General features: G+C 40.1%; 1 protein-coding gene across 8 annotated transcripts in view; it reads left to right on the top strand.

The window, feature by feature from the left end:
* Positions 1–7,543: 7,543 nt before the first annotated feature.
* Positions 7,544–23,199, top strand: part of ptprk (protein tyrosine phosphatase receptor type K) — a 133,343-nt gene continuing 117,687 nt past the window's right edge. For 3 of the 8 annotated variants that reach the window (XM_064340037.1, XM_064340032.1, XM_064340030.1), the window contains exon 1: positions 7,545–7,759. In XM_064340037.1, coding sequence (XP_064196107.1) covers positions 7,687–7,759 — 73 coding nt within the window. In that variant the 5' untranslated portion in view covers positions 7,545–7,686. Of the gene's footprint in view, positions 7,760–23,199 lie in introns of all 8 variants that reach the window. The other 5 variants (XM_064340031.1, XM_064340029.1, XM_064340035.1 and 2 more) reach the window with 3 other exon arrangements.

Below are 23,199 nucleotides of genomic sequence, written 5' to 3'. Positions count from 1 at the left end.
TGCTTTGCATATTCATTAAAATATTTAAATATATGAGTTGTCTTGACTGAATAATAATAATAATAATAATAATAAAGTATGTTATATTCACTGAGGTTCTATAATACAGTGAGCATTTATGGTGTCTAGCTCATAATCTATAGCAAAATAACAAACAAATGCATGTAACCCTGTAACAGTGAATGTAATTCAGTATAAGCCTATAGCACATTGTTAATGAAATGACATTGTGAGCACTCCTCTTAGGCTAGATTATGATGTCATCACTATGTTTCCAACCGTTTTCCCTCAATGGTTCTATTGAATAAAACTCAATGTACATTTTGTTTTTTAAAATACATTTGATCATGTTTCATAGCTGTTTCCCACCTCTGCACTGTCTGAACTTGCCGCAGTAAATGTATGCAGAAACGGTGACAAAACTTGTTTAACAGGTTTATGGCTGCCTAGGAAATGTAGCACTTCCTGATACTCTGCATAAAATACGTATGCTACAAGGTCATGTGACATTCTGCAGGTAACTGTGTGCCTGAATTTGTTTACTAAGCAGTACCTTGTCTTTTAAAAAAAAAAAACTCTTGTACGAACCTATGAGAACATTAATTTGTGTGCATCTGTTTACGGCAGGCAACCCGCGACCTGACCATGCGCATATCATTCATTTGACTTTGGCTCTTTATGCTAGCACTTTTTAACATCAATTTGCATCCCCGCTTGGAACCATTTTCTAAATTAAAATGCAAATAGATTTTTTAAAGAGACAGACTAGGTTATTTGTGTGCTTTTTGCAAAGATTTCACAACCGTGCCACATTCACAAAGAAACCGTACAAGCACAGTGACAAAGATGCTGGCAGCATACTGGTCTGATGTGACTGTCCCACTCATTCAGTGCCTTGTGCTTTGTACTCTTGGGTGCCACATAGTGAAAGGCCCAACTCAAAAGGCCTCTTGTACTGCTAAAGTACAATTTCATCAAGCAATATGTGTGAGCAGCAATTAAACTGTTTGCTTGGACAGATACAAGTCAACAACAACAACAACAAAAACATCTGTCTTAAGGTATAAATAGACCTATCTTGGAGGTATAAGTATTCCAAATGCGTTGGTTCAGCTCAAAATATAATGTAGTATATGGTGGCAACTGAGTCAATTTCAGAAGAAAAACTAGCAAGACATGTTTTCTTTTGTTCTCACTCCCCGAGTTGTGCCTTAGGCGTAATATTCAAGTCAGTTGAAAAACAAATGTTACGGTATCGGATAGACGGATGTTCACTGCTTATCATTCATACAATGTTACTGTCTGACATTGTCTGTAAGAGTACTCAATCGAATTACTGCAGATATGGAGCTATCATAAATAGTCTACCCCTACTGTGATCACTACCCAATGCTACTGCACTGTTGATTCTCTCTGGATGCGGAATATGTGTAAATAGCCAGAGAAAGGTAAATGATGGATCGCAGAAATTTTAAAAAGGATGCTCTATAATATCTACATGTGAAACAGTGTAGAATCAAGATGTTTTGATAATGCAATGGGGGGCTAAAATAAACTGCCACAAATTGGTTTGATTGGCCTGACAAGGATACACATCAGCTGGAAATGTTGTCAGTACATGATGTAAACAGCTAGTATGGTTTGGTATTGGTTCATTTTTTAGATATTTAATACGAGCCACACTGTATGAGGTGATTATGCTTATTTAAAGTGACTGACATTTCGCATGGCTTTTGAATCCAAGGTGTCAGTACTGTAGGCGCTCTTGAGATTTGGCTATGGCTTCCAAGCCCAACAATGCCACCAAATAATCATTCATATAACAAAACACAGGTGATAAAAATCACCACTGTTTATGGTACAGTGCATTCCTTACCTTATACTTCCCATGTTATGGCTTTAGCAATAGTACTGCAAGAATATTTTTGCAGGAAACAATTGCTAAAACATTACTTGAAATGAAATGTAATTTTTCATTGGTCGACGGTAGTCATTCTTATAAGCTTGGCACCTAAATCCAAGTTACATTTTTGGAACTCTATTTTTGGACTTGTCAGTTAGGCAGCTAGACAATTGCTTCTCCAAGGTATTTGCCAATGCAACTGCCACAGTTCGCATACACCTCCACCTCATTATGAGATCAAGTCTATTCAGTCATTATGTGCTTGGAGAGGTTCAGAATGCTTTTTGTTGACAATATTTGAAGCAAATTCGTAATTGCTGAGACTAAAATCGTAGCGTGTACTGTTTGTCCTATATTTAAGAAAGAACAGAGCCCATGTTACCGAACAAACAAAATCCATGACAGGAAGACTAAGTGTGCCAATGAAAGGTGACTCATTGAAGTGGCACCCTTTGTCTGAAAATGTTCCGGTGACATAAAAGTTCTTGTCATCAGAGGTCTGAGAAAACATGTGGCTGAATAGCTGCATCACCTCATTTTTTATTTATTTTTTTGAATGATCAACAATGAACCTGATATTTCTGCATAGGCACCAGGTGTGTGTAGACATAACTACTTGTGCACTGCTGCTGGATATTCAGCCTGGTTCTTTTCAGTGCTTAGACTTATACATTTTTAATAGACCAAGCAACAGTTGGCGTATGGGTTTTGGAGTATTAAATGTGGCAATTGGTATTATCGCCAGCAGACTGAAAAAATAATTTATTTTTGCTTTAATGCATTCAGGTTATGCCTGGATTAAAAGGAAAGTACCATATGGTACCACCGTATGACAACCTGATCTCATTACATGAGAGAGGTGTGGTCTGCGTGAGTCACCCATTGTTTATGCAAACTGATAGGGAACATTGTGTAAGGCAGCTGTGAACTTGCTCCTGCATAAAGAAATTTACTCACTGATGTGCAAACACAAGTTAATCCGTGTGGAACCCGTGTGCTGTAATACCCTTCAACAGTTCTAGCACGGTCTGAATGTATACCCTGTTAATGAAAATGTGTGTGAGAGAGAAAAAAAGAATTAAATTGAAAAAAAAAACTGGCTTTTAGCAACATACTTTCAATTTTCTGTTCTGATTTTCAATTATTTTTTCCCCACTGAGAACACATTACACATATTTGGAAATTAATCAGAAGTTTTTCATTTGCTTAATTTACATCTCATCTAACAGCTAAGGCAACACATTAATTCCATTGCTTGTGAACAACTTGCAATGGTTTCGATTTTTAAATTATTACAACAAATAATACACATGCCCCAATGAACCATGCATCTACATCCTTGTCAAATGACTTGAACGCATTAGATTTTTTTAATGTCTGGTGACAGTTGGTGACATTTATCTAGCTGGTATACTAATGTTGTAGCTGGAGTCAAATGGCACCCAGAGCTATTTTTAGAAAATAGAAAATATTTTAGCAGTAGTGCACACAATTATGAAAACTATTTACATTTTGTTATATATTAACATGGATACTACTACTAATAATAATAATGATGATAATAATAATCATCATCATCCAAAATAATGAATAATTACCACAGACCTTATTTTACAGCTACTTTGCTCATTTGATGTCACCCTGTAATCCAAATCACCTTTCCCAAATAAAATACTAACCAGGAAGACATTTTGTTCCAATTCCCCCTGACGTCTGTGGTTGAAATAATCTTTTCTTACATTAATAAGAGGGTACAACTCAGCTATTTTCCATTTCCAGTTGGGGTAAAATTTAACATGGGCGGCAGTGCAGTGTAATGATTTGGGAACTGGGCTAGTAGCCTAAAGGTGACAGGTTCAGTCCTGAGGCGGGACTCTATCAATGTACCCTCAAGCACAGCACTTAAACTGAATTCCTTCAGTGTATATACAGCTATATACTGTAAGTGAATGCTGCATAAAAACGCAAAAGCTTTGTAAGTTGTTCTGGATAAGAAAGTCTGCTAAACTGGCGGTAATAATGCCTAATACACCTAATATTTAAATTGTCAATCATTTTATGAAAATATTGAATTACCAGGTGTTTCTAGTGGGACACAGCTACTTGTGGTCACATACCATTTAAAATTAATAACAAATAGGAATTAATAATGCAAGTTAATGTATTTGGAAGCATGTAAATGAGAGATGGATCGTAGGTTTTAATAGTTCCCTAGTTCTTACAAATTCCCTTTCTCCTGAAGCTGAAACCAGACTCCTTGGCCCAAGTGAGGCTTTGCCCAGGTTTCTCCTGCATTCAGGCTGACTGAGAAACTGATTGTGAAACTCTGGCCTCATCACCTCTCTGCTAATGGACCGGTTACACGGGCAGGGGGTTAACAAACTGCGTTGCGATGTTGTGTTAGTCAATTGCAAAGCTGCCAGAGAGGGGTTTTGGTCAATATCCTGACATGTACAGCTCAACAGATTAGCTATTAAAAGATTGCATGTCTTGTAGTATAATATTATATATATGTATATATATATATATATATGTATGACAGAGAGAGAGTGTGTGAGCTCTATAATGTTTGGCACAAAGACATTTTTACAATACAATTTAAATCAAATTTTAATCAAACAATGCACAAATGTTTACAGTACAAATTCTCAGCTTTTATGTAATGGTATATAATACATTTTGGTTTCTCCATGTATAAATAACCATAATGCTTGGGACAAATGGCTTCATGGGTGTTTCTGATAAGTCAGGTGTGTTCAATTGCTTATTTACTGCAAGTGCTTTCTGTATCTAGTCTTGATTCTACGCTGTTGATTCCTTTTGGAGTCTGTTGTTGGCGTTTGTCAGCATAAGGACCAGAGTTGTGCCAAAGAAAGTCAAGGAAGCTGTTATAAAGCTGAGAAATAAGAAGAAAAAAACAGTCAGAGATGCTCTCTCTCTCTCTCTCTCTATATATATATATATATATATATATATAAATCAAACATGAAGAACTTTGTCCCTACTAATAAAGGCATGGTGATTACGCTATATTCCATCTGCCATTAATTGCATTAGAATAATAATGACTAACACAAAATATAGCATAGGTCTCAAAGCACTGACCAAATGAAAGCATGCTACAGTATATAAATACACACTCATCTTTCCATATCGGCCATGTCATTTTCACAGTACACCTTGCACTGTATTTACATTAGTGTAATATATGATAGTCTTTGAACCATGGCTGGCAATTCCAGCAGGGACCAGCTTGGCCTGGTTCGATCTGTGTAAACGCGTTGCTCGAGAGCTGTGGATGACCCCTCTTTGCTTAAAATCACTTCACCACACTATCCTTCCTTTACTGTCTTCCAAACACTGCTCGGGGAAAATGAGCTCTTTTAATAAGTCTGCTCTACCTTTAGCCCTGTGGAATTGTATACACACAGTCCTTGTTAAGAAAGTGGCTGTTTGAAGAGCTTGTTTATATTTCTTTACTCTCTCTTTTCAGAGTAGGAAGGACCAACATGTAGCCTTAAGCAGCACTAACACATTCACTTTGTTGTATTTGGGTTGTTTTTTTGCCGTCTTCAGTAGAAAAGAACTGTATTGCCCTCACCCGTGGTACACTCTGTGAATGTGAGAGCATGAGTCTTGGGGTTATTTGCTAGGTGTTGCCAGGCGAGAACTGACAATGCGTTGTACAAACATTTTGACACATGAAATTGGCACCTTCAAATAAATAAATAAATAAATACATAAATCCCGGGCCACTTTTCTTCCAGCTACGGATCTGACAAGGCCTTTGATTCGGAATGTTTACACCGCAGCGCTGCCCACAGCTCAAACCCTTACCCAAGCGAGCGCCTTGCCGGTTTGGTGTAAGGCTGCATGTTTTAATAACCCTTCGACAGGCTTGCCGTCCGTGGTGTATAATTATTACAAGCCCACGTCAAATCAAGTCATGCTACGGTTCCCATTTTAAATCTGTTCTCGTGTGAATCAGACAGGCCTGATGCTGCTACAGATAGGTGGTGAAGGGTCAGCAGTTGTAGCCTAGTCCGTCACCTGAAGTTACAGGGACCAGTGAAGAACACTTCGTGCGTCTATTCTTTTTTTTGGGTTTCTTTGTTCGTGAACAGTTTACCAGCTCAACTTTATTTATTTTTTAATATCCAAGAGAGGGCGAAGAAGTAGCCTATTTCCTGATCTCATTTAATTTGATGATGGCGATAAACAGAGTTGACACCCTTCGTAAATTGGTGTATTAGTCTAATTAATGTTGTAGTAATGATTTTTCATTAAAAAAAATATGATTACCTTAAAATATGAAAAAAAAATTTTTTATAAACTTTATCATATTATAATCACGAACTGGATTTTGTAACCGATGTTCTTATCTTTATATCGAAATTTCCAAATTCACTGAAAACTTAAGGTAGGATATTTTAAATGTAGCTTATTCATGTTACATACAAATACATGTAGGATCACTCTGTGTAAGCAAACAAATAGGCTACTTAACAAATTTGGTCTTTATAGTCTATTTTGAGTTTTTTTGTGATCGCTGCGTAGGCTGTACAATTATTCATAAAGAATGTGAACGGGCACCCGAATGCCTATCCGCTAACGAGCTGCGGAACCTAAACGAGTAGACTAGCCAACGGGTGAACTAGTTTGAGACACGGCTAGCATATAGATGTTTAAACCTGCGAAATGCGGTAACAGTTGTCTAATTGAATAGGCATTGCTACAACGAAGCCCTTGGTGGGATTTCGCAACGGGCTAATTTCAAAATGATAATGTTTGCTCATATGTCGTACTCATTTCTAAGAGTCATGAGCCACATGCACGCAGCCTTATCAGTAATAAAATGAGTCACGTAAACGCACACTCACCACCCCCAAAAACACAGAGGCATGCACAGACTCCCCAGTACACGCACGTAGACACAAACTGTATTTCTCATCGTATAATTCAAGTTCACACACAGTCCGAAAATACAGATCCATTCTTCTTTGTGACTTGCAGTAGCCTACTTTTTGATTGTAGGCTTGAGAAGTGCCGCGGTACGCTTGCAGCATGCAAAAACGCAGGAACATCGGCTGGTAGAGGGCAAGGTAGCGTAGCCTATAGTGACGGGATAGTTACTGTCCCAACCGTTTTCAGCACCATCTAAGTGTTTAGATTAGCACATTAATATGCTATATGTGAGTGCCCGTTCAGTTGGAAATAACATTAGCAGTAAGTTGTATTGGCAGTGCTATATTGCTATCACTTCAAATTCAGACAGTGTTTAAAAATCGTAGCCCATTCATCCATGACTGTTAACCCCCTTTTAACGGTTCAATAGAGTTAAACTACCTGAAAATTATCTGCTCATTCACGGACATCAGCTCAAAGCAGACGCTGTAGAAATTCACTGATCTTCATACCACGTGTATAGGCTGGCAACACATCATTAGATTCACGCATTCGCATTGTATAAAGATTATTGGGATCTTCACAGCGCCTGCTCTAAACTGATTCCTCCTGAACAAGCACCCTATTAAAAATAAAGAAAACGTCCAGTTGAAGTAGCGGCCTGGTAACAGCAGGGGGAGCTTTCTTTCCCAGGGAAAGGCAGGTTTTCAAACAGCGGCGTTTGAATTGGAGAGAAAGCTGACGTCATGGACCTTCTCTCCACTCACCGAGAAACAAAGTAGCCGAGAGTAAAGCTGTGAGAATGGAGCGCATGAATCGGCAGGAATAACCAAAGCTACCGAAACAATTTTTAAACTTTGAAAACTCAATAAACAAGCATGGATACGACCGCTCTCAATCTGTTACTGCTATGTTTACATATTCTCAGAGCCGGATCCCAATTCACAGCTGGTAAGTTATTAGTTGTTTTATAAACATTTTACTGTTTCGAACGACTAGGAAAGTTACAGAATGTTTGGTTGGAAACGTTCCCATCAAGGTGTGCACGTCGGTAAAGTTGGAAAGTTTGTCAAGACTCTTGTTACGGCTTTGTTTAGGGTACGATTTGATTTATTCTGAGTTATGTCGCGTATGTATTCTAAATACATTCGAAACACACCACAGGTATGTAATACAGACGTTTAAAACCGCGTCGCGGAGGTAATTTGAAAGCGATCCGAGCTCTCCCTCCGTCCATTTAATGTGTTGACATTTTATATGTCGGGGTTGTTTTCGTAAATAAAGTACTCCGATCGGTCTTATTCTTTCTTATGGCATGCTTTATAGACGAGGGGTTGCAAAGTGCAAACCACGGAAGATGATAATTAAGCTTTGCCGTAATGATTCGCTGACTGTGGTGAACGCGAGGCTGTACAGTGTTTTTAATGAAGCACTGCTGTGCTATTTAGCAAACTTTTGATGAAGATTGATAATGCTTGTTGATCAGCCCCTCGGATGGGGTCCGTGATTTCATGTGCACGTTTAGCGTTACGCACTCTTGACATTTAGGCTGGTGATCACAACTGTCGTAAGCTACATGTCTGTATTGTCATAGGTATTGTAAAAACCCTTTACGCAAGTTATTTTACACGGGAGATGAACTGGTGAACTTCCTCATATAGCTCAATAAGTCTTATTCATCTGACCTGTGTATGAAATAATTTTCACGGAAGCTACAGTTTGGCATGTGTTCTACTAAAATAGATATGTGTATGTTGTAATCAGGTAAATATTTATTTTCGGACAATTTAATGTGAATCGAAGATTTAATAAGCGGGTTCACTTGACAACTTTGCATATGTTGAACAAACTAGCTGTTTATTTCACAATGCGTGGGTTTGTAAGATCTAGTTTACTTTTTGTCTTATACTTTGTGTAAATGGCAGCCTAAATCAACCTGTATTTTAAAAGACAGTATTTTATGCATGATCAATCTTTTGTGCTTTAATATTTATTATTTTTCATTGTTAAAGAGTGCTCCTTTGTTCTGTAGATGGTGTCAAAATCAAAGCACCGATAAAGGCATATGCCCTTGCCTATCCACCACGAATTGTCAGGAGAGCAACTTTATCAGGACTAGACCCCCACCAACACAACACAGGTCTCCAAACTATTTTAGGAATGTACCACTACCCCTGACTTTCCTCACTGGTGCTATATATACACTTTTAGATACTTACTCCATATGTTGATGAATGGAGTTACATTTTTTTTCTTCCTTTTACCTAAACTGTTTTGTTTTTGAATGTATCTTAAACGGCAATTTTTAAATTAGAATCTTCTAAGTGGATAAAATTAAGGGCTACAGCTACTTGTGACATTTTCTAAATGGGCACAGAGGTATGTGATGATCTGCAGGAGGTTGGAATCCTAGTGTCTATAAAACATTTCAAATGCTAATTTGCTCAGGAAAGTGTCTATTTTAATTTCATGTAATAAAATGGTGTTCTATATATTTTTTTTCCATAAGATTGTTTGTTCTTATATCTTCTCTTATAAATTTAAGAATCACAAAAATGATATATATGTCCCTGATGGCCCCTTCCTGCCTTCATTTATCATAGGCTTAATTACTACTGTGATTTCATGTTTTGCAGTATTCCTTTTATGTACTCCTGTTTCAATTTTAACTCTGAGCCGTTTGCATTTCAGATTATATGATTTGTGGTCGACTGGTCTGTAAATCTATTACAACAAACAGCCTCAGGTCGCTGCCAAGTAGGATGAGAAGGTGCTTCCAAATGAAAATTCTGTTCCCCTGAAATGAAAGCACCAGCTCCCACATCTGTTTGAATGTAAACTGCATCTACAGATGAATTCGCCATTGGGGGGGAAAAAATAAATGTAAAATACAGCTGTCTGTATAATTGCTGGTTTAATTAATCAGAAAGCCTTAACCATGGATTAATTTCATTAGACTAATCAAAAACACAGGATGACAAATGCCAAATTACACTATTTGGGGATTGATTAGCAAATGGTGTAATTATGCCTGCAGTATTATGGAAATTAACTAAAGGATCACTTTACATTTAAACGCAATGCTCTGAAATGAGGAAGCAACATCAACATGCTAATCTGCATAGTCTATTGTGTTACATCTGGCTGTAGTGCAAATAAGACCCAATGAATGAGGTGAGTTTTAGGAATGGCCTTTAGTCTGCCTGAGGCCCTTTCCTAATTAATTGTGCCAAAATGGCCTCCATCTGACCTACCTCATTACCTTTTGTACCTTGTGTGTTCTCTGTAATCAGCAGTTTAGAAATGTCTGATCCTCACTTGACAAAAAAGTATATATATATATGTACATCTTCTAATCTGTCAGTTGTTTAGTTGTTTGAGAGTGAAATTACAATGTTCATTCTCTTAAGAGATGGTTGTTATGCACTAGATATTATATACAATAATGTTTTAATAGTGGAGTATCTGTTTAGCAAGTTTCACTCAAAAAAGACATTCTGTCCCTGCAGTCTAAACAATTCCACGTTATGTCTAATTCATGATTTAAAAAAAAAATATTTTGTTGTCAGTTGTCCATGTACTTCTGATCAAGCTGGAAAATTCAGTTCTGTTATCTTCCTGGATAAAATGGAGGCCAGTTTACCTCCCAAAGCATTTCTCTAAGCCAGTCTTCCGTAACAAGTTTTTAATGTAGGTAAATTGAAATTTAAATTGAATTTCTCATTAAGAGCAAACACACAGGTGTTACTTGCCTGGAACCAAGTTATGGTCTCGGATCAAGTACATTTTGGAACAAAGGGAACCAATCCAAGCTGCCAAAGGGGATGTCCAACCATTCAGCGTGTGAAATCGATGCTTTCTGCGTATTTTGAGAGATTTCTGAGGCGACCTCAAGAGGCAAAACGAATGCTTGATTTGTGAATCAGGGAGCAACATACCGCTTTCTACCCAGTGGTTTCTGAGATGAATGTGCCTAAATCCAGTTTTACTTTTTTATGTAAAAACTTTTTGACAATTAGAATAATGTGTCAAAGGAATATAATAAAATGGTTTTAAAAAGTTTTTGAAAATACTTCTCTCTTCACTTACACTTGACTAAATTCTTGCATACAGTCTTACGGGAATAGCCCCAGTGTGTGCGTTTTAATGTTGGAAGATCTGCATCCCTGAATTCCTGGCGGGTGGGGGAAGGTTATAGTTCCGCTGTAGTTATTCTCTGCCTTCAGAAAGCAGACGGGAAGCCATGCTTCATTTGAACGCACGTCCAAGCGACATGAATTTAGTGCTGAGCTATGCCAGAACCAGCACCTGCATCTGGACAATTTAGTTTTAGACGGTGGTCCCCTTACGGACACCCTCCCCTCGGTGGCAGACCACGGTCTGTTGAGCAAGACGATGCAGAGCAGGGAACCGAAGCTGCTGACGATTCACTGCAAGCCGAACCAACCAGATATCTTTGTTTTATTGCAGGTTAGCCGGCAGTCAGAAGTTGCTTATCACAGCACTCGTGTAGGAATTGTTCTGCCTTTTTTTTTTTTTTTTTTAAACACTCAACAGAATTTATTTGCAGCTCAGCTAGGTATTTGTTGTTTTTTCTGAAGTTTTAGATTATGCATGATAAATCAATACCTGACAGAATGTGTCAAGTATTTTTGCAACTGTAAAGAATTTTTAAATTTAATTCCTTTGGATTTCACAAGCACTGCATAATTTCCCCCCTGGGTTTATTAATTCTGACTTGCAATGTAAATGTTTTGTCAGCATACAGCAGCTTTAAAGCACCATTTTAAACAGGCGTGCTGTTCTTGTTACAAAGCAGGCAGACTTGTTAAGCACAGGGCATAGTGAAACTAAAGGACTGAAGTTAAAAAAAAAAAAAAGAAATCAGTTGAGGTTTAAATGCCTTTCACGTTTTCCCTGTCCCTTTAAATGGGAGTTGTTTGCTTTAAGGAGCTAAAAACCTGAGTAACCCTTTTCAGACCGCCCAGTGCTGCATCTGGGGAACGGCACCCAAAATCATCTGTTTGGCTGTGCCTTCAGCTTTGTTCTTTGGGCCTTGCTCACCCGTGACACGCCAAGGTAACAAGCGCGCAAACGCTTCTCTGGAGCCGCTTCAAACGTCCACAGAGGCGACGGGAGGGCTGTCCGCGACGTCGCCGTGCGCAGCACAAACGCTTTCTCTGGCTATCGGGGAAACAGAGAGATCACTCGGAGTGGGGGAATTGTTCCTTTTTTCGCAGAGCAGGCCATCCTTTCCGACACAGTTGCTCTTATACACCCCATTTCTTTGTCATCGCAGCATTTTGTGGATTACCTCGGAAATGGCGATTAGGTGCTCCATTTTGTGGTGGTATTTTAAGGGCTTTCAAAGCGCTGACTTGACTTTATTCCTGATAGTGCCTAGGAAAAAAAAAAAACTCAGATGAAGGATTTTGGTATTTTGCTCTTATTGATGCTGGTGGGTCCCCCCCCATCTCAGAGAATTTAGCGTCATAACATTATCTCCAATAAGATTATAGTGCATAAACGCATCATATTACCTGCCTGTTTAAGTCACCCCCCTCCCCTCCCCCAGGCTTTCCAAATTTTTTTTTTTTAAACTTTAGTCTCTAAGAAGTCTGAGTATCCTTTCAAAGTGAAAGTGGTGTCATGGTCTGTCACAATGCAGCTCCTCCTGTTAAGTCTGTTGAATTTCAGCTGTGGGTGGTTTTCCGAGCCAGAATAAACAGCAGAAGTACAACAGTGGAATGTACCTCAAAATATTTGACGCATCTTCGCTTATTTTTTGCGCCATATTGAGGAGACATATTTCATAAACCTGTTCTGAATCCCCCCCCCCCCCCCTTCAGCAGCTGTGTTTTCAGTTATACCTTTAGCTCCCAGACAGTGTGTCATGTGAGAGGTGTCTGACAGGTTTCACAAACGCTCTGGGGTAAAATAATAACAAACCCTTCTCCACAGCCAGTGCACAGTGATTTGGAACAGCCCCCCCCACCACCACCCAAAAAAACAAAAAAACAAACAAACACAAAAAAAAGCTTTAAAAAACAACCACGACAAAAAATAGGCTATAAGGAAACAAGAGACTACTTGGTACTTTAAAATCAATCAGACATTTAAAAATACATTTAAAAGGATGCTACGAAGTATACTTGGGATCTGAATGTCCATGTGATTGTGGAAATAAAAAACAGGAAAGGGAGATCAGCAAGAACATTGACGAAGATCCAGTTATCCAGAGAATTGTGTAAAATTGTTTATCAGTCCCATTAATTAGTTTTTTTAATGGACTTTGTCCTTAAAAGTTATACTAATTTCAATCCTTAACATTGCTTGCTATGACATATAAATATGTGCAATGCACAAATTAATTTACGTTCTCAGTTGATAAATTCCTTTAACTAGTTAAACTTTGTATACGTTTACTGGATCAAAGTCTCCACATCTAGTGTGGCAGTTAACTAAATATGGATGGTTATGGTTTTTAATCTATATCGGACTCTTAACGGTTGCAAAGAGCCGTTTGTAATTGACATAACTAGATCTAATTCTACAAAAGACCACATTTGGCAGTGCAGATGTGCCTGTTGCCAAATGTGCGAATTAGATCATTTTGACAGGATGCCAGGGCTGCGTGTGTGTGTGTGTGTGTAAAAATTGGACATAAGTGTGGGGATTAAATGAGAAGTTTATGCAGTAGCCTATTAGCTATGTTCAAATTGACAGAGAGATGGCGTCTCTCTGCACCAGGGTCCATTGTGGATCTAAAGAACCCAATATCCAGAACTTGTTGACCTGTATGCCTCCAAAAACCAATTTATGGGTGTATACGTAACAACTGCACATAGGTAAATTGCACCACCAAAGACTTGATTTAGATACTATATTTTATCTTGCACCCTTAAGTTCAGCTAGTCTAGCTACAAACATCCATCTTTTAAACTGAATGTGCATTTATTCGTCGGTGTAAAGTCAATGTTTTTGGGAGTTCAGATTGCTGTGACTGCTTCTGTTTGTTATATCATGTAGGAATGATCCAAACCAGAGTCACATCACTCTTACGTGATGTAGACTTCTCTCTGCTTTGTGATTATTTCAGTCAGCTTGCTGGAGGCATATTTCTTATTTTGTTGAAGAATGGAACTTCCAGAACTAAAAAATGGAGGAAATGCAACAAAAGTCATGCTTTGTACAAGCTCTGTTTCATGTATCTATATGCAGATATTACTCCAAGCAGACAATACTTGTACAGCTGCATAGCCAATTTTGAAACATTGAATGGTAGTTGCATATTGAGTAATTTCAAAGAATTTGATTGATTGTGTGTGTGTGTGTGTGTGTGTATATGTGTGTGTGTATATATATATATATATATATTCATTTATTTTGTAATGTTTATCAGTTGGCTGATTTTGTAACTGTCTTAACGGTAACACATTGGTGTTGGCGGAACAGAAAAATCGAGGGGCTGTGGAACTGTGGGAATATTTGTTGGTCACTGCGCTGGCCCAGAGCACGCCCACAAATACATTTTCCACTGCAACGGATGAGAGGAGTGCCACGTAACACTGGCACCTACTCTAAGGAGTGTGGGCAATTTCCTGTCCAGGCTGTGTTCAAGGATTGGCTTACGATTCCACCTCCTCTTAAATAGGCTGGCAATGGAATGCCTGTGGCTCACCTGCTTTCACTTTCACCCCAGTATGTCTTAGTCACAGAAAGTGGGTTTATTAGTGTCATATTTGAAGGAGGCCTTGCATATTCACATGGGGGGCTAATTGTACTGTGACACCGGAAACAGTACACTCTTGGCTGTCTTGGCTTCAAAGTCGTTTTCTAACCCAAGCAGCCCAAAGCTTCTCAGTGTGGTTTCTTTGTTTGTACTGTTAGGTGAAATGCCCTTAAAAAACTGTTTTTTTTGTGGGAGTCTTCTCTAGGCTGATTTTTATCAGTCTGGGCTTGTTTACCTTCCTTGTTTGCCTACCTACTGTGGAACCCACTGAACCCATTGGCTGGGGTTTTTTTTTTCTTCCATTTTGTTGTGTTGCACGTCAAATTTTAAGGTAGGCTGGTAGAGAAAGCATTTGTCGGTAAAGTCTGTGTAAATGAATGCTAATGGCGTAGATGTAAATCCCTAATGCGTGCCCCCCTCTCCCCTCCCCGTGTGTTTTTGTGATGAAGTTAAGCGGCTCCCACCTGCTGGCTGGAGAGACAAGTGGGCCGTCACTTTCTGGTACATTAAAAGTACAAAGAGCCGAGTCCTCTGACAAAACATGGAATTTACAGCCCTTCACTTAAACAAAGAATTGAAGTTCTCTTAAATAAGCCCCCTCGCACCCCGCTTTACGTTTTCAGCCTGCAAGCTCTCAGACCCCACCTCCCTCCCGCCGCCAAGTTGTATTGGAATGTGCATGTTGTGCAGATTCCTTCCTTCTCAGTGGATTTCAGACAAAAAGTAACGTTTTACTAGGAAAGGCTTTATACAAATGCAGTCTTTTTTTTTGTCTTCAACATAGACTTGCAAAAATTGGCTGGTATTTAGTTGCAGAAATCCACTGAGGCCAAGAACGGTAACGGCCGAAGATACTTTTCCGTCATGCACCGACTGTTTTAATATAACTGTTTCTCCCCATCCACTCCATTTTGCGTTTTAAGGCCTATTTCCCATTATGTGAACTTTATGGCACAGTACACCTGTTTAGATGTAGTCTAAAAATGTGCTTGGCAATGCTGTTTTTAAGGACACTGATATAATCACTCTTTAGTGGAATTAAGTTAGCCATGGCCCACTTAGTGACAGGCATTGTCAATGGGAGTTATATTCACAGCACGGTTACTTAGTTGAAAGAATAACACAACCCATGTGATGTTTGTGCAGCATTTCCTTGACCCTTCATTCATGTGTGGCAGTATGCAGTCGACATGCTCGTGAAACATGCAGCTCCCCTCCCCTCCCTCCCCTCCCTGTAACTTTCCTAAAATACCCTAAACCAATTGGGCATTTGTCTTCTCGGGGTCCTGCTCAAGACTTTCCCCCACATGTGGTGCTGGTTAGCCATGGCTGTCTCTGTTTGAATTGAGATTAACTGGGTTGTTTGGGTCGAAGGGACGTTTTGAAGAATTTGCCCAGAACACTTGCGTACACTTGGATTTGTAGGTTTCTGGATATAACTGCACCCTAGGTACTGAGCCACTTTATCCTCACAAACAAAACAAAACTGAATGGAGGGCTTTGGCTGAATATCTAACGCGTGTGAATGCGCAGGAAATATAACTGGCTCAACTGACATTTCGTGGGGATAAATTAGAATTTGTGAGATGCGCCTTTCCTGTTGTCTCATTGATATTCAGAAAAGACAGGAGGGTGTAGAGTTCAGCCCTTGTTTGTCACTGACATCATTTACATCCAGCTGAGAACTTTGATAGGGTCAAGTTAACTCTACAGGCTAACATTGTTTCATGGCAGCCAATTTCTAATAAAGAAATTGGAATGTCTGCGGCAGCCCACAGGTGAAGGTTAAATAGCTGGAGTTCTACCCCCGAGAAGCACAATCCGATTACGAAGTTGCAATTCAGCCTCTCAACAAATAAACATGCCTCTGTCATGCTTAATTCATTATTTCAGTGGCAGTTGTTATTGCGTATAATGTCAACGTAATTTTTTTTCTTCACAACTTTACCTGAAATACAAGCTATCTAGCATCATATTTTTCTCTGGATGATTAGACAATCATTTTGAAATGGTTTTGTGATTTTGAAGTCCGGCATAGAGAACTGTATGCATTCACTCCTGAAGAATGAAATGGAAATGCCGGAGTATTTTGGACCATTTTGTCGGAGGGAGGAATAGGGAACAAAAGTACATCAACATCCAAATGGCACACAAAATGATAAATGTGTTTATAGAACATTGGAGGGACAATGTACAAACGATTTCTCAACTCTTTATGGTACTAAAATTCAGTGCCTGGGTGGAAATCTATATTGTTTTGTTTTGTTGAGACAATTATTTTTTTGAATCACTTTTAGGAATCATGCTGTAAAAAAACCTTTGATCACTCATGATCGCTTCCTCTCAGGTTCTGAGACATTCAATTTTGAGCATACAGAGCTGACTGTTGGGTCTGTATACAAATAATATGTAGGCTTCTACCAACATTTAAAATTTTTTTTGAAATGCATAAGTTTGTGAACATTCGCTTGAGGTCACATCAGAAAAACATTTGGCAACCCCTAGCTTAACACCTGTCACTAAGTAAACATGAAATCCATTCAGCTATCTCAGCCATAGAAATATTCTTAAAGAATATCTGACCATCGGGCACTAAAAAGGCTGACAAATCAGATTGAATGGAGCAAAATGTTGAAGTTTAAACTATTAAAGTAGGCAAGGTCAATAAAATAAATAAAAACTTGTATCCAAGTTCAAGGAAGTGATGTTTCTTTCAATTCAAATGTTTCCACCTTCCTCTAACATTGTCCTGCATTTCACTCACGACTGTCATTAGAAAAATCACTCACCATTCACTGGCTCAGCCTTCTCAGATTACTTTACACTAGATTAATCAGGAAATTGTCCTCTTCCTTTTATCATTCTCTGGCTGGCCAGTGTTGACCTTGAAGTTAAATTCACGCGTGTGCCTTTTCGCGTCATTGGTGAGACGCGCGCACAGGCACACGGATGTGCGCAAACGTTAACTGTTAAACAAAACGAAATCAACGGAAACTTGAGCCCGAATCACCTCTCTCCGATTTTAGTTTCGCCTTTTCAGCATCCCCTTCTCTCGAAAGGCCCTTTGTCGCGAAGTTTGTTAACGTCATAACAAACCTTGGCGGACGTGGAGCCGGATTCACGAAAGGCAGGGGTGAACGCTCATTACAGGCCTTTGTGGCCAAGTCAAAACCCGTGTTACTCAGCACCTGGGCCTGCCAGTCCCGGGATCATCTGGGCTCTTTGATGTAAACGCTCCATTTAGTCACAGTCACTCCTCAGACAGGAGATGGGGACGAGCACAAAACCGCCATTGTCCGCCGCTTGTCTTGGCGAAGTCGATGCCCGCATCCAGCAGCAGAAGTGGCCGAGAATTATGATAAATCGTTTCTCGGCTGAGAATTTTCACTCTGTAATCTCTTTGTGAATGCCTCTTTGTGCGCCGTTCTGAGCCCATAGTTTATAGGGTTTTCTTCCCCCCCCCATCCCCCGCCTTCTTTTCCCCAAGTGCCGTAAGAGCCTTAGTTTCATCAAGGAGATGTTTGTTTCCTCCAAATAAAACACAGTTGACCTTTATGAGTAAGCTGTGGCAAGTTGATTTTGGAGGAGTGGGTGCAAAATGTTGCCTCATTTCTTATTCGAGCCGCTTATCAGTCCTCGGCCCGAACTGCCAGTGCGCTTTCCTGGCTGCGGTCCACCTGAGAAATGTGGGCCAACGTCACCCCCAAAGTGTCAATCACGCGAGCATTGTGCATGAAAAATAATCTCCTTCTGATGGAGAGGAATGTCGGGGAAAGAATGCTGTTCCAGACTGGAGCACTTCAAACGTTTTTGGAAGATAGCCTTGTTTTTATTTTAATGGCAGAGAAATGTGCAAGGCACACTCCAGTGCATGTCGCAATACTGCTTGGGTGAACTCTCGCTCGTATTTCCTAATGGCTGTAAACTCAGCTGTAGAAGTCTGGCGGAGGAACTCGGCAATCTTTCCAAGCTGAAATTTATAGTTTGCAATTGCAGTAAGGACTCCAATCCAGATTGAACATATTTCCCCTGTTTTAAGAGTTCTATTCAATGGTACGTTGGCGGCGATAGAATCAATAGGATATGTGACAATGGGGAAATTATGCAGGAACAAAATACAGACTTACAGGTCTCTCGGATGGTAACTGTAGTGGATATCCTTGAGAAATATGCCTGAGAACATTGCTTTCCCTCAGCGTTCAAATTACTCGCGCAAGTCCAGGCGAGTCCTTGTTGAGCGAGGCTGATAATTAGTGGTTTATGTCACGTTGTTTATGATGACGTGGCTTGGCAGATTTTTTAATTGTAGACTACGGACTGGCTGGTCTGACAAGCTGTCTTAATGAGGAAGCCGTCTGGTCTGTGGGTATGATCCAAGGTGACAGTCTTCCAGCGTGGAACCAGAGGCCAGTCAGGGAAGTTCTTGCGACGGCTTCAGCTGGCCATGTCTGCGATCCGTCACCCCTACACCATCCGAAACATTGTCAAGGGCTGTTAGCCATGGATCTTTTGATTGATTTTTTTCCCCCCTCTCCCCCTTCCCCCTCCTTGTCCTGCTTGATGTACGGCAAAATTGTTTTAACTAGTGTCAGGGAGAGGCCTTCACTGTCACCTTCCCGAAGGCAGAAGCAGTGGTTTAGAGGGGTAAAATCCTTCCTCGTCCTCGTAGGTGTAATTCTGACTCCCATTAATATTACAGTGCCATCGGGGCTTTGGCACATCAATGCACATGTCATTTTACGACAACATCTGAATCTGTACCATGGGTTTTCTCCTCCGCCTCCTTTTTTCTCTTAAGTGTTTCACAGAATGAAAATTGTGTTCAAGAGATTACGTTTTAGTCTGTATATATATAAACACAGCTCAAAACGTATGTGTATTTTGGAAAGGAAATGGCTGCTATCAGCATGTACCAGTTTGAGAGTGATTTCTGGTGCTTTTAGGGTTCTTTCTCAGTTCCAGAGCTTGTAACTGCATTGTAGGGAATATTTGACAGTCACATCTGTTGCAGAGTCTTTGTCAAATGAATGCATTGTGAAGACCCAAGTCACAAAACAATGAATTCCTTGATTGTGCAGTGCAAAAGAAAAATTGCTGCAGCCCCTTGAATAATTTGACAACAGTTTTTTTTTTTGGTCTTTCACCACATTTCTCGCATCATTGACACAAAAGTCTGTCTGGGTATTTTCCTGCCCTGCAAATTATTGAATGACTTTGACATAAAGTCAGCTTTGCCTGAATTAAGAAAACCAAATTTTTAAAGGATTTTTTGCTGTCCTAAAGCCGAGTGGAAAAACTAGCAATATTTGTTGTTTTCAGAAATTTATTGATGATAGTTCTTAAGTCATTTTGGGTTGGAAATGCCCTGAATTGGCTGATGCAAATGATATTGAAACATCAAAGATGTGCTGTCAATGGCCTTCGGTATTACAGAAGTATACATTCATGTGGGGCATCTTTAATCTGTTCAGGATTAGCTGCCAAGTAGCAGAAAACTGATACACACTATACAATCTTTATGTAAGCAGAGATGTAGAAATGGTCACTTTGAATGCTTTGTTGCTCACGAAACACGCTTGTGAAAACCTTCTGGTATCTCCCTGTGACCATGAATTTAAAGGATAATATATATGACCCTGATGGCGGCTTTGTGTCGGATCGAATGCCATTTTAGCCGTTCTTGACAAGATGGTGACCACAATGAAGCCAGACTGCCACATTTCTGTCTCTTTAGCACCGGCACTGAAGGTGTTAAAATGTGCACCGTCCCAGAAAAAATGCCAAAGAAATGACTCATCATGGCCAAATATTTTATGTAATCTATGTAATTGGTTTTGAAATTTGAAACACTATTCTGTTCAAACATTTGATCAAAGGTATAATTTAAGCAGTATTTTTCTGTTTCTTTTCTTTTTTTTTTTCAGGTCATCTTCCAAATTTAACATTATCGGTGCTGCAAAAGATACGCCAGTTTCATCAAAAACTAAGTCTATTTACTGTGTCAAACTGACCACTTTTATACCTCTTCAGAACTCACTTATACCTAGTCTACAAGAAAAGTGGCAACTACAATTCAGAAGTCCATAAATTGCATTGTTCATCATAATTTTACAAACATGCATGATATATCCTTAATGTCCCATTTGTTTCCGGGATGCAGACGGGCCGGGCTCTGTTTGTTTGCCTATGGTCAGTAGCCCAAGACTCACTAGAGATTTCAAAGTCCAATCTATGGTTTGTTCAGGTGCCATAAATTGCTCGGGCTTCGCGTCTGTCTGCAAATGCTGTACCAGTCACCTTGGATGTGAGCATTTGCCAAATGCCCGAGTTGCCGCCATATTGCGGGGGCTTTTCAGCCAGCACGAAGCCTTTATTGGTTATCCGGTTTAAAGTGCATGGGGTGTTTTCCTGTTGATTGGAAAGCATGCCGCAGTCTGTGAAGGATCCCCGCGGTGTCTCTGATGCATCGTGTAAGAGACGGGGTTAATCGCGGGGTTAATAGCCACCACTTTTTCTCCCGAATTACTGCAGAGGCGAGGGACAGAGCCAGAGCCAGAGCGACACTGAGGTAGCCTCTCTGGGAATATCAGAAGGGAAGAGTCAGACTAGATGTTATGCACAAAGCATTCGTATTCGCCAAGGTAACTGTGACCGTTGAAGCTCTTTCAAGCCCTGGATCGTGAAAGGTGTCACTAAAATGTAAGGGCGAATCAGAAAGTAATTGTATACATCGAAAATGTATTTCTGCGCATGGAATCTTGCATTAACAGCCAGAAGGCCAGCGATGTCTGAATATGTTACGGCTAAGTGTTTTTATTTCCAGACTGTTGTGGTCAGAAAACCACAGGGTTACGCTTGGAAAAGACTGAAACGCCACAGTCGGTGACCCTCAGTGGAAGTGAAGATGAATTAATGACGGGTTAGTCAAGCTGATTTGGTTTGAATGCAAATTTCATAATCCGTCATCAGCGCGAGGCCCTGAATGACGGTAATAAAAAAATAAAAAAACTGAATTCAGTTACAAGCTGATTGAAATAATGGCTCATACAAAGGTCATGTGGTGAGCCATTAATGTTCAAGAAAGAAAAGCGCTTTTGTGAGCTGACCCTAAGCAGGAATCCTAAATCAGTGGCAATCAAACTCGGTCTCGGGAGACCCCAGTGCATGCTGATTTTTTGCTGCAGCCAGTCTTGCTTGCTTCATTAAGATTGTTGAACAAGTGTTTAAATTCTCTGGTAATTGTACTTTTCCGTCTTATTAACATAATGCAGCTTTGACTCTGACTTGCCTTTGAGCCCCCCAAATGGTTAGTTTTAGTGAGCAAGTATCCACAGTTCCACCAGTTAAGAGCGTAGTGGTACACCTCCGTCTTTAATTTGATCCGGTAAATTTGTTTTTACCCTTTTATGTAATCGTTTGCAATATAGCACAGTAAGCACCATGTGAATGTGGGACTTTTATTCTTTACAGCATGTTTCTTTCATAATGTTGTTTAAGAGGGTAAATAATCCCTCAATACAAAATGTGTAATTAAGAAAAAACAGCATGTTAGTTTGCACTAGTGGTTGGAACACAGGCCAGCAAACACAGGGGTCCCCCAGGACCGAATTTGAGAACCACTGTCCTAAAATAAAATCCAACTTTTCTTTGACATAGCTTATTGAAGACATAACATGAATTCTGCCCATTTTAACTTGCCATTCTTGTGTATTTATATATAGCTGTGCATATGCTCCTTGTCATTAAACATAATGATATTCTTGTATTAGAACTACAATTGCCTGCACAGACATTATTTGTTAGTGTATTATGTTAGCGTTAGAGTTCAAGGTCTCTACTGAATCAATGTGCTGAATCAATCCTTTTAATTAAACTCGTCCTTTGCAACCATGTTCAGGTGGTGCACAAGATCATAAAATGGCGCGAAGTAAGTGTTGCAGACTGCATTACTGGGTCACGTTGTTTAGGGGCCTCATTGCGTGTGGTGAAAATATGCAGTGTGGCAGTTTTCCCTTCATACAGACAAACGGGGTTTATATCGGGCTAAAGGATTTACCGGGAGACTTTGCAGACACAGGTTGCGAGGATTTGAACTCTTAAGTGGGAGGGGTGCAGGGACGACATGAAGTATGGGGGAAGATCAAGGAGCATGTGGGGGGGGGGGGGGTACTGCTCTGGGCTGAACGTGTTATGGCACATGAGTGGCCAGATGGTGCGGGTAGCCTACAGGAACAGTGCCTCACCCCTCGCCTTTACTTAACAAAGTCAAGCGGCCTTGCTTCAGTCTTACGCCATTCCTAACATGAAGCTTTTTTTCTTCTTCTGGTCCGTGCAACACTCGCATCTCCTTAAATCAGAAATCGGTTGCAGAAACGGGAGACTCGCTCGCACAAGTTTTGCTATACGGCCTGTCTCTTAAGCGTTCCTGGCCCAATAGTGCACACTTCGCCGAAACGTGGAGGATCGCTCGACTGTCTGAGACTATTAGCGTTCCCATGATGCTCCGTGAACCGTATCTGTCACGAAGTACAGTGCGCGTGCTGTCCTTGTTGTTCTGCCCCGAGCGTTGGTGGCCAGTGCTGGGTCACACATGGGCGGAGGTGTGGGGCCTCACTCGGATCTCAGTTTCCATTTTGTCAGGTTTAATATCCTTTTTCCC

The sequence above is a fragment of the Anguilla rostrata genome, chromosome 6, assembly GCF_018555375.3.
Source record: "Anguilla rostrata isolate EN2019 chromosome 6, ASM1855537v3, whole genome shotgun sequence".
NCBI lineage: Eukaryota > Metazoa > Chordata > Actinopteri > Anguilliformes > Anguillidae > Anguilla > Anguilla rostrata.
This window is presented reverse-complemented; position numbering and strand designations above follow the sequence as displayed.